General features: G+C 33.1%; 4 protein-coding genes; 2 read left to right on the top strand and 2 right to left on the bottom strand.

Annotated features, from left to right (window-relative positions):
- Positions 1-436: 436 nt before the first annotated feature.
- On the bottom strand, positions 437-1831 carry FFUJ_08442 (probable DNA replication regulator SLD2; the record flags this gene model as incomplete). XM_023580857.1 has 2 exons in its annotated part: positions 437-1641; positions 1690-1831. The coding sequence occupies 2 exons, from the start codon at positions 1829-1831 to the stop codon at positions 437-439; spliced, it is 1347 nt and encodes a 448-aa protein (XP_023433558.1).
- A 474-nt stretch (positions 1832-2305) lies between these two features.
- Positions 2306-3379, top strand: FFUJ_08443 (related to RING finger domain protein; the record flags this gene model as incomplete). Its single annotated transcript, XM_023580856.1, has 1 exon — positions 2306-3379. The coding sequence occupies one exon, from the start codon at positions 2306-2308 to the stop codon at positions 3377-3379; it is 1074 nt and encodes a 357-aa protein (XP_023433557.1).
- Positions 3380-11399: 8020 nt separating this feature from the next.
- Positions 11400-12050, top strand: FFUJ_08444 (related to dithiol-disulfide isomerase involved in polyketide biosynthesis; the record flags this gene model as incomplete). The annotated part of the gene is made up of 1 exon (XM_023580855.1): positions 11400-12050. The coding sequence occupies one exon, from the start codon at positions 11400-11402 to the stop codon at positions 12048-12050; it is 651 nt and encodes a 216-aa protein (XP_023433556.1).
- A 72-nt stretch (positions 12051-12122) lies between these two features.
- On the bottom strand, positions 12123-12911 carry FFUJ_08445 (uncharacterized protein; the record flags this gene model as incomplete). XM_023580854.1 has 2 exons in its annotated part: positions 12123-12798; positions 12847-12911. The coding sequence occupies 2 exons, from the start codon at positions 12909-12911 to the stop codon at positions 12123-12125; spliced, it is 741 nt and encodes a 246-aa protein (XP_023433555.1).
- Between the last annotated feature and the right edge of the window lie 31 nt (positions 12912-12942).

The raw sequence follows: 12942 nt of genomic DNA, 5'->3' as shown, positions 1-12942 counted from the left end.
TGTGTGTCTGTATTGTGATCGAGTTTCTTTGTTTGATCTTCAAGGCCACTCACTCAGTGAATCAATGTCAATCCAATTCTAGTGAAAGACTTGAGGTGGCTCCTGTCGGCAGCTGTGAGTGAGAATGCACTAAACCTGAACGGTCCGCAGCCCCACGTATGCAACCTTCTGGCAAGAACTCCTTCTCTTCCTTATAAAGAGAGAAAGGTACCTAGAAATGGGCAATTTCAGCATGTGATACGGGATTTAAAAAATAGATGATCAAAATGAATCTCAGAGACTCTCAATTATTTTCTAGCTTGAACGCTCATTTACGCTGAACTGGACGATCTAACAATTGACTTCTCTTTGCCTGTTGGTATAGTGTATGCCTTGAATCAGAACGCCATGCAATGCATCTCATAATAACCCTCTTGCCCATGACCAAATCGATTCATCATCTTCGTCGTCGGAATCTACTATTAAATCCAGGACCACCCTTTGCTCCGTGGTTCCTAAGCTTCAGCCGTTGGAAGTTTGCGTGAGCCAGCTCATTGACCTTTCGCGCGGCCTTCTTCACAGTGCCCTCCTTCTTCTGTGTGGGCTTCTTCTCCTTTACTTCCTCGAAATCAGATCCAGCATCTTCACCACCAGCTTGCGTTTCATCGTTCTCGATATCACTCTGAGGATTCTCTCCCATGTTCTCCGGTCGCTTGGTTCGAGTTGGACGCATCTTGACCATTCTTGTAGTTCGCTTCTGACCTTTCTTCTTATACACTCTAGTCGGGTTACCATCTTCCTCTACTGGGCTGTCGTACAAGGCTTCATCATCGAAACCACCAAGTGGTAATTGCCGTGTCTGAGTGTCCTCAACCAGAATATCATCCTTTGGTTTCGACGGGAATAACGTCTTGGGTCTAGGTTCACCCATTCCTTCTTCTTCAGCGTCGCGCAATGCGTCCAAGTCGTCGTCCAAGTTCTCCTCTTCCACCTTTCGAAGACTCGCCACAATTTCACTGAGACCTCGTGTGAAAGGCTTGCGCGGTAGCCGCAGGGGTGCTGGGGCATCAAAATCGCCATTCTCGTCAAGAACCGGTAGAGTATTGCGTTTCAAGAACGCGGGTGTGTCGAATTGGAGTTTCGAGACCGAAGAGGGCGTAACGGCGTCCTTGTTTCCATCCTTGTTCTTCAACGGGGTCATGAAGTGGTTCAGTCTTTGTCGTTTACTGGATGACATAGGGGTTCGGCCAAGTCTGTCGTTCTCCTCGTCATCCATGGCAGCTGATCGCTTGCTCGGAGTTGCATCGACCTTTCGTGTGGACCCTGATTTGGTCGCAGAATCTTGTTTCGACGGTGTTCCTAGCTCCTTCTCTACCAATAAGTCAAAGAGGCCAAGCACGCGACCATCTCTTTGTGGTGTTGGACCCACTGAGGTCACCGACGCGGGACTGAACAGCTTTCGCGATATGGCTGGGGTGTTCATGAGTTCCTCATCATGGTCTTGTGTACGGTTCTTGGAGGGAGTCTGGGTGTTTTTGGTACGTTTGGTGGGTGTTTGTGCTGGTAGAGTATCGGATTTCCGCTTCTTTGGTTCCTTCGAGGGAGGTGGGATTTTGCCCGAGAGTATATCTCGAACCTTGTTGTATTGTTTATATTTCAAAGCTGTGCAATGGTTAGCAGATTGGTTATTTTTTTGCTCGAAAGACCTACCGATGTCTTCGTTGGCCTTGATGTCTCCTCTTCCTGGCTTCGTGCCCTCGTGTGTCTTTGCCCATTCTGTCTCCCAGGTCTTCAAGTCGATGCGCAGTTGCTGTGATTGACTTTCATAAGCTGCTCTCAAGTTTTCGTCCATTGCTATAGCCATGAAATCTTTTATTCGTACATGAGTTTATGTGAAAATCGGAATTTGGAAGAAACATGCAGGCAACAATGGTCATGAGGGAAAGTGGAATTGAGTGTCGCGATGGAGATAAACGCGTCTATATATGGATCTCTTTGCAACTGTCAATGCGGGACGCGAACCACTCAACGCGAAAACAGGTCTCACGTCATGACAGTTGCAGGGAAGGTGCGGAATATGGGAGGAGCTACCTAAGGGGCCCACCCGCTCTGAACTTTGATACGTACTATGTGGTTCCGGAACCCCACCTGAATCAAGTCCTCCATTTCTACTCCATGCCTAATTCATCGCTCATCATCTTCTTTTCATACTACTACACCAAACGATAGCATCTTATCTTCGCTTTCTTACCTGGGTGATTTGGATACACTACCACATGCGCGCCAGGTGGCCAGCCCTATCGCGTCTCTAATCCCCCATTCCGCTATGGAAACAGACCAAAACACAGCTGATCTCCAACGCCAAGTCTTACAAAGCACCCTTGACGAAATAGCGACCAGGCAAGAAGACGCCACCGACTGTTGCGTCATCTGCCTCGAAAGCATCTCTGAAGCTTGTGAGGCTATTCCTTGTCAACACAAAAACTTTGATTATCTCTGCCTTCTCAGCTGGCTTGAGCAATCACCGAAGTGCCCGCTCTGCAAAGCTGTCATCTCACAAGTTCGCCACGGCCTCGATGGACCTATCGCAAACACATACACTGTGCCCGAGCCTGCGTCAGAGCCCCGAGCACCACAGATTGGACACCCAAGACTTGCGCTCCCTCCCCGTTCCCGCCGGCGTCACTTACACCATCGTCCATATCCCCGTCAACCACGATACGTAACCGCCAGCTCGAATCCTTCAGATGAGATCGCGAAGCGGAGGGATGTGTATCGCCACAACAGATACTCTAAACATGTCGGGTCGAATCGCTTGTCTCGATACCGCGAACTGACACCAGCAGCATTTTGCTCAGATAGCGACTTGGTCTCTCGTGCACGAATGTGGATTCGTCGAGAGCTGCAAGTGTTTTCCTTCTTAAACCCCGATGCCGACCAGACAGAACCAAGACCCGATGGGAATTCACAGAGAGATGCAGTTGCCAGAAGAAGAGCCAACAATGCTGAGTTCCTCCTCGAATACATCATTGCGATTTTGAAATCCGTGGATATCATGGGCAGTGCTGGCCAAGCCGAGGAGATGATTTCGGATTTTCTGGGCCGAGATAGCACGCGGCTCTTCCTGCACGAGCTAAGAGCATGGCTTAGAAGTCCATATACAAAGCTTGCGGACTGGGATAGGGCTGTTCAATACGACCTATCTGCACCAAGCAGCCCTAGAGCTGAATCTGGAGGGGTTGGCAGTTCAAACCAAGCCCAACGCCAGTCTAAGAACGTCAACGCACGTAATTGGGTCACATCACGAAGACAGGGAGACTTTTATCGTCCCCGGGGCCGAGAACAGCGAGCCCGAGAAGTGTATAGACACAAACCATACGGAAGACCGCATAGAGATTAGTCAGGCATGATAAAGTGTCGGAGCCTGCACAAGGCAAGATAGAATATTATACCCGGAGAACCCCAAGTGTTACTTATCTATATTTTTCCTTAACTTATATTCCTTATACTGCATTATCTTATAACCTGATCCAATCTATTACTAACCCGCCAAGCCAGCTTCAGTCCGCTAACATTTACAGTTTTTCCCCTAACGCTAAAACCTTTATTTCCTAATTTGCCTTTTTCCCCCTCTTTCCCCCCTTACTTCCCCTCCTTTACTTAGCGATAGCCCTCAATTCCCATAATATAACTATTAGAAAAACTTATATATTATCTTTCTTCTAGAAGAGGGGAAATTCTATATCTAAATCCCTTAATTTCTGGCATCTTATTAAGGTTTTACCTAAATATAAGTAATTATTTTATTCTTCTAATTTAATATCCCTTTTTAATATATAATAATTCTAATAGTAATATATTAATCTTAAAGATTTAAGTATTATATTATATTATTTTAGTAAGATATTAGTAAACTATTATAAGGTAATTTATATTTATATTATTTTAATAATTAAATTTTAGTATTTATATTTTTTTATTTTATTAAAATTATTAATCTTTAATAAGCTTTTATTAATATTTTATTTATTTATTTTTAAAATTCTTTAGTTATAATTTTTAATAATTTTATTATTATATTTTATATTAACTTCTATATAAATATTCTTTAAGAGTTTATTTATAATCTAAAGGTTTAATTAATTAATTAATCTTTTAGTAAGATTTTATATTTTTACTATATTTATAATATTTACTGTAATCTCTCTTTTTAATATTATATTAGCCTCTTACTAAAGTGTTATATTTTCTATATTAATAACTAAAAGAAATATAGCTTTATATATATTTCTCTATCTTAATTACTAAATCTTTATTAATATTTTATTAATTCCTTATAAATACTTTAGTGCAGTTTAGGCTTACTATTTAGCAATTAAGTGCCTTTAGGATTATTTTATTAATAAGGAACTTAATCTTATTTAGGTCTAATAGGCCTATACTGTAATTAAGTCTTATAGTATAGCTTAGTAAGTAATTACTAACTATATATATAACCTTGCCTTTAGTAGTAGTAGCATTTTAGCTACTATAATTTAGTCTTAAGATATTATATTCTTTTAGGACCTTTAGGCACTTTAATGCCTTATTTTTATATATTTTTTATTAAGGCTTTTTTAACTTTTTAGCTAACCTATTTTTAAGGTAGTATTAAACTTACTTTTAAGGAAGTATTTACTTAAGTTACCTTTATAATGCCCCTTTATACCTATAATATCTTTACTATAACCTGCCTTTATTTAGTAATCCTTTATCTAGATATTTATAAGGATATCCCTATTAAGGGTAAGGGGACTTATAATAAACTTCTATCTATATTTAAAGTTAAGCTAGCTTTTTATACTTTACTTAATAAGCATTTAAATAACCCTATTTTTAATATTTTAATTACTTTTATTAGTATTATTTCTATTAGTTATTTTAGCTAGTTTACTTCTGCCTATTATTAAGGTGCTATTAAGCCTCCCTGCACTTTTAAGTAATTTAGCTAGGGGTTTTTAATTCTTTAGTCTTTATTATATAGTTAGCATTAATTATATAAGTATTTATTAGGGCTTTACCTTTTCTATACTTTAGTGGTTTTTTAGGGGTAATAAATTTAAATTAAATCTTTTAGATATCTATTTTATTATATAACCTAATTTAAAATAATTTCTATTTACTATCTAATTACTATAATTTTAGTAAGCCTTAATTACTTAAGAAAATTTTAGAATTTCTTACTAATAAGGTTTTTAATTAGGCTATTAGCTATTAGTTAAGTTAATAAGGTATATATTATATTTACTATTCTATTTACTACTTTTTATTTTAGCTAATAGTTATAGATTTATATATATTATAGCTTTATATATAGCTTAATTAATTTCTCCTTAATTAGTTAAATAGTTTATAAGTTATTATATTAAATAGTTACTTTTAGTAGTTTGGCAGGGCCTTATTAAGGGATCTTATCTTTTAAATTAACTTATAATAAGGATATAAGCCGGTTTATAAAGATAGCCTCTTTAGCTGCCTATAATAGGGCAAGTAATTTTACCTTTATAGTAGATATTATTATAGTATCTTACTTATTTACTTACTAGCTTATTATTTCTTTAAATAGTTATATAGTAAAGGCTTATAAGCTTTAACAGTTTATTAAGTTATTAATAAAGCTTATATTTAAGGCTATAAGTAATTTATTAATAGTAAAGTTATTATTACTTTTAAATTAAAGGGCTAAGTCTTTAATTTAGATAAGATATTATAGTACTCTATCTACTACCTTATAATATTATAGTTTTAGGTTTTAGTTAAATCTTATTAATTAGCTAGCTATAAAGGCAATATTTAGGTAAGTTATTATTGCAGTATATATAATAATACTTACTTTCTATTAGTAACTATTTATATTTTTTAGGCTTAATAATTTAATATATAATAATAACTCTTTTTATACTATTAAGATAATTACTTTATATTTTAGTAGGGGGTCTAAAAGTAATTATTGCATTTTATTAATATATATAGCTTAGGAGAGCTATAGGTAATAATTTAGTCTATTTTTTATAACCTTAATGCCTAAAAACTATTATAAGGTCTTGCCTCTTTTAATATAATATATCTTTTATAACTTCTTTATTAGATTTTTTACCTTTTCTTTTTATTTCTTTAGGTAATAAAAAATGCAGTTATCTATATAGAAGAAAAATACTATATTGCCTTAAACCTAATAACAGTCCTTATTAAGTATTTAGTAAAATCCTATATATAATAGACCTTTCTTAAAGTGTTTTTACTATAAGAGAGGTAACCTTTAAAGTCTATATAATGCCTTTTATAGCTTAAGGATTATATTAGGTTTTTAGTAACCTATTAGCATTTTTATATATATATCTTTATTTAATATTAATTATATAAATATATTAATTATATTATATTAAAGTATCTTATAGTTAAATCTAGTTATAATTATTATTAAAACCTTAAAAGATATTTTAGTTAGTATAGTTATATATATATTTTAGCTATCCTTTATTTATTAATCTTTTTAGACTATTAATCTTACTTTAATTTTTAAGAATCTTTTATATTTATTTAACTTATAGATATATATTTAGTAATATTTAAGTATTTAGTAACCTTTTACTATAATTTTAGCTACTTCTATCTATAATTAAAAGAGTTTATAGCTCTCTAAATAAGTTTTTTCTGCTTTTTAGATTGCATTTTAGTATAGATAACTCTTTATATTAATATATAAGCTAGAGAGCCTCTTTAGGAGCTTTTAATATATACTAATATAAGGCCTTTTTTCCTTATTTAGTATAGAGCTTATTTTATCCCTTTAGGCCTCCCGCTTTTCTGCATTAAATTAGTTTAAAGGCTAAGGTAAGCTCCCTCTTTTTAGTAAGTTCTTAAAGCTAGCTAGACTCTTTTAACTTTTATAACCTTAAGTCTTTTATTAGGTATTTATATATATTTTATATTATAGTATTCCTATTAGAAATACTATATTAAATAGAATATAATTTCTTACTTATATCTTAATAAGGGTTTTATTTACTGGCTTATTACTTTTCTTTACCTTTAGATTATTTTCTATTATATAAAAGAAACCTAATAAAGGTAATTTTAAAGGTATTAATAATAGCTTAAATCTAAACTAAATATATAGTTTTAATTTCTTATTTGCCTTTATTAAGTTATTAGCTTTAAGGCTTATAAATTCTATATTTTTATTAATAATTTTATTTAATTCTTTATTTACTAAATATATCTATTATAGATTAGGTTAAGTTTATTAAAATAAAATTAATTCCTTAATTTATTTCTCTATTACTATTAGGTCTTTGGCCTATAGGTTATCTTAAAGGGTTGCTATATTTCTATTAAAGTATTAATATTTATTAAAGGTAATATCCTATATTAAGAATACCTCTTTATTTAATAAATTCTAAATTCTATAGGAATTACTTAATATATATCCTATTAAGTATTTAATCTACCCTCTAGAGGTTTAATAATATAATCTATTATATTATAGTTATATATCCTTTATTAATATAAATACTTTATATCTATATACTTTAAGATATAATAAATCTAATTTTACTAACTGCTTAGCTATATACTTTAAGTAAAATATTTTATATAGTAATTTATACTGTCTTTAAACTGATAGTATATAGTTATAAAGATAGGTAGCTGCCTTTATTAATTTAGGCTAAAGGTATTTTAGAATTTTTATACTTACCTTTATTACTTTACTTTTCTAGATAATAACTATAGCTACTCTTTTTATATTACTATTTTAAGCCTATATATTTAAAGCAGATAGTTTATATTATATTCCTTACTAAACTATTTTAGTATATACTTATAGATAGGTTATTATAATTTTATTATTATATTTAATTACCTTTACTTTTTTAAAGTATTATATTTCTATTATATTTAAAAAGCCTTTTAGTATTAAGAGGATAGTAGGGGTTATCTAATTAGTTATATAATAGTTTTAGATAAACCTTAATATTCTATTTATAAATATCTATATTAAATTATAGTCTATATATCCTAGTAATATAAGGTAGAAGTTTATAGCTATTTAATCTTTTAGATTTATAACTTAAACTGACTTTTAAGAAGTATAGTATATTAGTTAATAAGCTTTTATTACTTTATATATATTATAGTTAATTATAGTTATTTACTATATTTCTATTAGAATCTTTAACTTTATCTATACTCTTCTTATAGATATAGCTAGGTATTAAAAAGCCTTTAGCCCTAAGTGGCCTAACTTTAGGTATTATATTAAAGTATTACCTCTTAATGGCTTTCTTTTAGTCTATATTATATATATATGCTATTTTAGAGGGATAGGAAGTATATTTATTGCTAATCTAGCTTATATTAATTTTAGGTCTTAAAGAGAATGCTTATATTTAAGTATTTATTGCCCTTTAATCTTTAAGACCTTACTAAGTTTATTTCTATTTAAATACTATAAATAATTATTTTTTAGGCTTATATTTTACTAAATTCCTTATTTTTTTAGCTTAATAAATAATATTAAATTTATAGTTAATATAGTATATAAAACTATATTATAGAGTTATAGTATTTTTAGTATATTATTACTTAACTTAAGTTTAATTTATATTTTATTATATTTCTTTATTAAGATTTATATTACTTTTAACTAAAAGAAGTCCTTAAGGGCTACTATTTTAAGGTTTTTTATTTACTTTATATCCCTAAATATATATATAGTTACTTTTAAATTTAATAATATACTTTTATTTAGGAGGTAACGGTTAGCTACTATTAGGCCTGCATTTAGTTAAATAGAGCTAACTAGATATAATTAGGCTAATCCTTTTAGTTTTAGTTTCTTAATTTAATTAGCTATACCTTCTTTATTTTTATTTATCCTTTTTTATATTTAATTAATAAGAGTCTATATTAGTTTAAACTTAATATAAGCCTTTTTAGGGAAAGTATAAAAACAATTTAATAAGGTATGCCTTAATCTATATACTTTATATTTTCCTGCCTTATTTTTATTAAGTCTTTAGTAAGAATGCTTCTTTCCTTTTTACTCCTTTTACCTAGGCTTTTTTAAGGTATTTTAATCTTCTCTAGCCTCTTTTCTTTATTTAACTAAAAAGGCTTTATAGCTTACTTTAGCTTTTTATATATCTAGTAATAATACTAATACTAGCTAAATATCTACTGCTATTATACTAATAGATAGGGTATTAAACTAAATATAATTTATTTAGGTAATACTATAGGTATTTGCCTATAACTTTAGTGGGGTTAACCTTAAAGCTATAATAAGATTAGGAAACTATTAATTTGCCTTTTTAGCCTTTTATAGGCCTATATTTTAGGCTTTATTAATTAAGGTCTTTTATTACTTAAGCCAATTACTTGCTCCTTTATAGGTTATATATCTTTAGTATATAGGTTTTATTAAGACTTCTTTATATATTTAATAAGCCTTTTACTTTTACTTTATTTATATTAAGGAGAACTTATTATAAAGAGATTAAATCTATTTTACTAGAGTATTATTTTTTAAAAAATAGTGCCTTATAATCCCTTTATTTACTATATTTAGTATTTAATTTTAAATAATAGATATCCTTCTCTTTAAGTCTTTATAGTTCTTTAGATATATCTTATATATTGCCTTTATTATAGTAACTATTTAGTAATCTTTTTCTATAAGATATAGTATTTATTAAGTCTATATTTTATATTTAGTATAATTTCTATTTAATTTAATAATAAAGAGATTAACTTTTTATATAGCTATCTTTTATATTAATAAAGATAATACTTCTATAATAGTTATCGCTTTAGTAGCTATAGCGCTTTACTGTCTTACTGCTAATATATTAAGGGATATAGATATAATTACCTTAAAGGTAGGCTTATTAAATGCCATTAGGTTAATATAGGCCTATAGATTTTTATTTTTTAATTTAACCTTTAGGGCCTTATATTAGCTAATTTATTTATTATTAAATTTAAGCCTAATTATTTAATTAGTTATTATTTTAAATGTTTTTAGTAAGTATTAGGCTTTCCTTTTTAGTTATATTTATAGTAGTTTTTCTTATAAATAAGACTTTTAATTATTAGAAAAACTTATATATTATCTTTTTTCTAGAAGAGAGGAAATTCTATATTTAAATCCCTTAATTTCTGGCATCTTGCTGAGGTTTTATTTAGATATAAGCAATTATTTTATTCTTTTAATCTAATAACTGTAACTATATATTTTAACTTAAAGAACCATAACCAGTATAGACCGTTACTGCTACCTAATATAATGCTAGCAATAAAGGCCTGCTGCTACTTTAATAGGCATTAGCCCTTCTCTAGGCAGCCTGTTAGGTCTTTTAGGGCTTCTATCTAGCCTGCAATATAGTTAATATTAGTTATATTAACCTCTTTTTAAAGTAGCTATACTTAATAGCTAAAGATTACTAAATTAACTTATTATATTATTAATAGCTTATTAATATATAGTAGGTATTTTCTTATAATTTTATAATGCCTTAAAAAGGATTACAATATTAGGATATATTTAAAGTCAAGCTTATAGACCTCTATTAAAAGACCGGTTATATAGTTATTAACTGCATTAATTAGGTAGTTATAGCCAGGTTAGCTATTATCGATTTTAATTATATAGCAGCGTATCTTATAATTAGATTTTTAGTTTCTTAGTTATTATAATTTAGTCTTTTAAGGTTAGAGCCTTAGTAGTAATTGCCTTAACGGGGTAATAATAGAGAGGGCATTTAGCCTGTTAAGGCCAGGAAAAATATCTTCTTTATGCTTATAGATTAAGGCCACTTATTTAGTTAGATCATAAGGTTTATAGCAGCAGCTATATAACCTTAAGACTTATTATTAAGGTTATTATGTTTTTTAGCGTAGTATATAATGCCTTATATTATATTATGCTAAAAAATAAGCATCTTATTGTGTTATCTTCTTATCTGAGACCCCAATTGGCTATACCTTGCGTATTGCTATAAGGACATTTTGACTTTTCAATACCCGGAGAACATTCTCCACTGAATGAATAACGAATTGCATTGCTACTAGATGCGTTGGAATAATCTGAGGCTCACTACAAGCTTGCGGTGAAATCATAGCTTACGAAGCAGAACTCTTTGATGGGCGGAATTCCGCCCCCTTGAGGAGCCTATGCCCGCTCTCTCCTGAAAGTTCAGACATGGCGTCGGGCACAAGTATTTAAAAATCGGAGTTGACCAAAGGTCGTCCGTCTCGGGTGTATTTTACACCCGATCCCAGCTGAAACTGCTCTTATATATTTCCATCACATCTTCACTACCCAGTTCAATATCTCATTCCAGATTCTCTAAAGATCGTCACAAACAAAAGCTACCACGATGCCTTCGATCTCTGTGACCGTCATATCAGATCCCGTCTGTCCCTGGTGTTTCATCGGCGCCCTCCGTTTATCCCGCGCCATAGCTCTCTATCTCAAAACCGTCTCTTCAACCGACACTATCACTACCAAATGGCACGCTTACCAGCTGGATCCCAATACACCCACACAACCCCTCATCACGAAGATAGCATCGAAATGGGGAGAGGACCAAGTCCCCTCAGTCAAAGCCCGCCTCAATGGTATCGCCAAACAAGAGGGTGTGGAGTTCAACTTCAACTCTACGATTGGAAATACCAGAGATGCGCATCGGTTGGAGAAGCTGGGGCGCATTAGGGGCAAGGAGACGGAGGTTGCGCTGGAGGTTATGAGGATGTATTTTCTGGATGGCGGAGATATCACTAGCAAGGAGGATTTAGTGACCGCAGCGGTTAAGGCGGGCATTGAGAGGGACGAAGCGCGAGTGTGGTTAGATGGTGAGGATGGGGTTGAGGAGGTTGATAATGAGGTTCGTGAGATGCAAGAAAAGGGCATAAAGGGCGTACCACGGTATATCATCAATGACAAGTATAGCGTTGATGGAGCGGAGGAAGTCGGAGATATTCTTGAGAAGCTCGTTATGGCGAGAGAAGACCTGCTTGCTAAGAATTAGGAGGTATTTCTCCCGTATGTTATAGACGGTTGATTATCAGGTTCAGGATTTTCATATCTCATAAGGGTATCATCACATTCTCATCAAACCACCAAGATCCTTCTCCATCTGCCTCAGCCTCACCTGCAGCTCCCTCTTCTTAACCTCCATCTCCTTCGCCTCCTCCTCCTCCCTTCTCAAGTCATCCTCCGTCCAAACCTCACCCTCTCCTTCTTCCTCTTCTTCCTCTTCATACCAATCTCTGTGATCTAGACTTGCCAACTGCTCTGCCTGCTCCGCGACGCGCGCTTCGTAGTACGCCGCTGTGTTCTTCCCATGTGCATGTTTACTTCTCAATGCAGCGATGCGCTCCCTCGCTCCGGGGAGTTCGTATACACCGCAGAGCTTTTCTGCGCCGCGCAAAAGAACGTTTACGTCGACATCACCTTTGCGATCTGATTCTCCGCGCCGTAGTTCTTCGTGCATTTGACCGCCCAAGACAGCTGCTACGGCCGTTTGTCGTCGGGGATGTGTGCCGGTGCGGGGTGGAGGTCCTGTGGTGACTTCGCCCGAGGCTACATTAAATACAGTTTGTCGTCGACCCGAGGACTTTTTCTTCTCTGGTTCTGTGGGTTTCAGAGTTGTTGAGGGCGGAGGAGGTGGTGGGACGGAGAAGAGGGCGCGTTCGTGCGGTTCCGTATCGCGGATAAGAGATGTGATGTCATGGTTTGAAAGGAGGGCGTTGGTGAATATCTTTGGAGGAGGGAACCTGGAGGCAATTTAGCGACTGAAACAGAAAGAGATGTGTGTAACCTACGGTAGAGAGTCAATTCCCTGGCACGAATAGCCAATCTGTTCGAGATGCGCAGAGATGAGTGACATGACGGGCGTGGTCGTCGTTCAATTCTCGTCC

The sequence above is a fragment of the Fusarium fujikuroi genome, chromosome FFUJ_chr07 (assembly GCF_900079805.1).
Source record: "Fusarium fujikuroi IMI 58289 draft genome, chromosome FFUJ_chr07".
NCBI lineage: Eukaryota > Fungi > Ascomycota > Sordariomycetes > Hypocreales > Nectriaceae > Fusarium > Fusarium fujikuroi.
The sequence above is the reverse complement of the archived record's forward strand: the minus strand, read 5'-3'. Positions and strand labels throughout refer to the sequence as shown.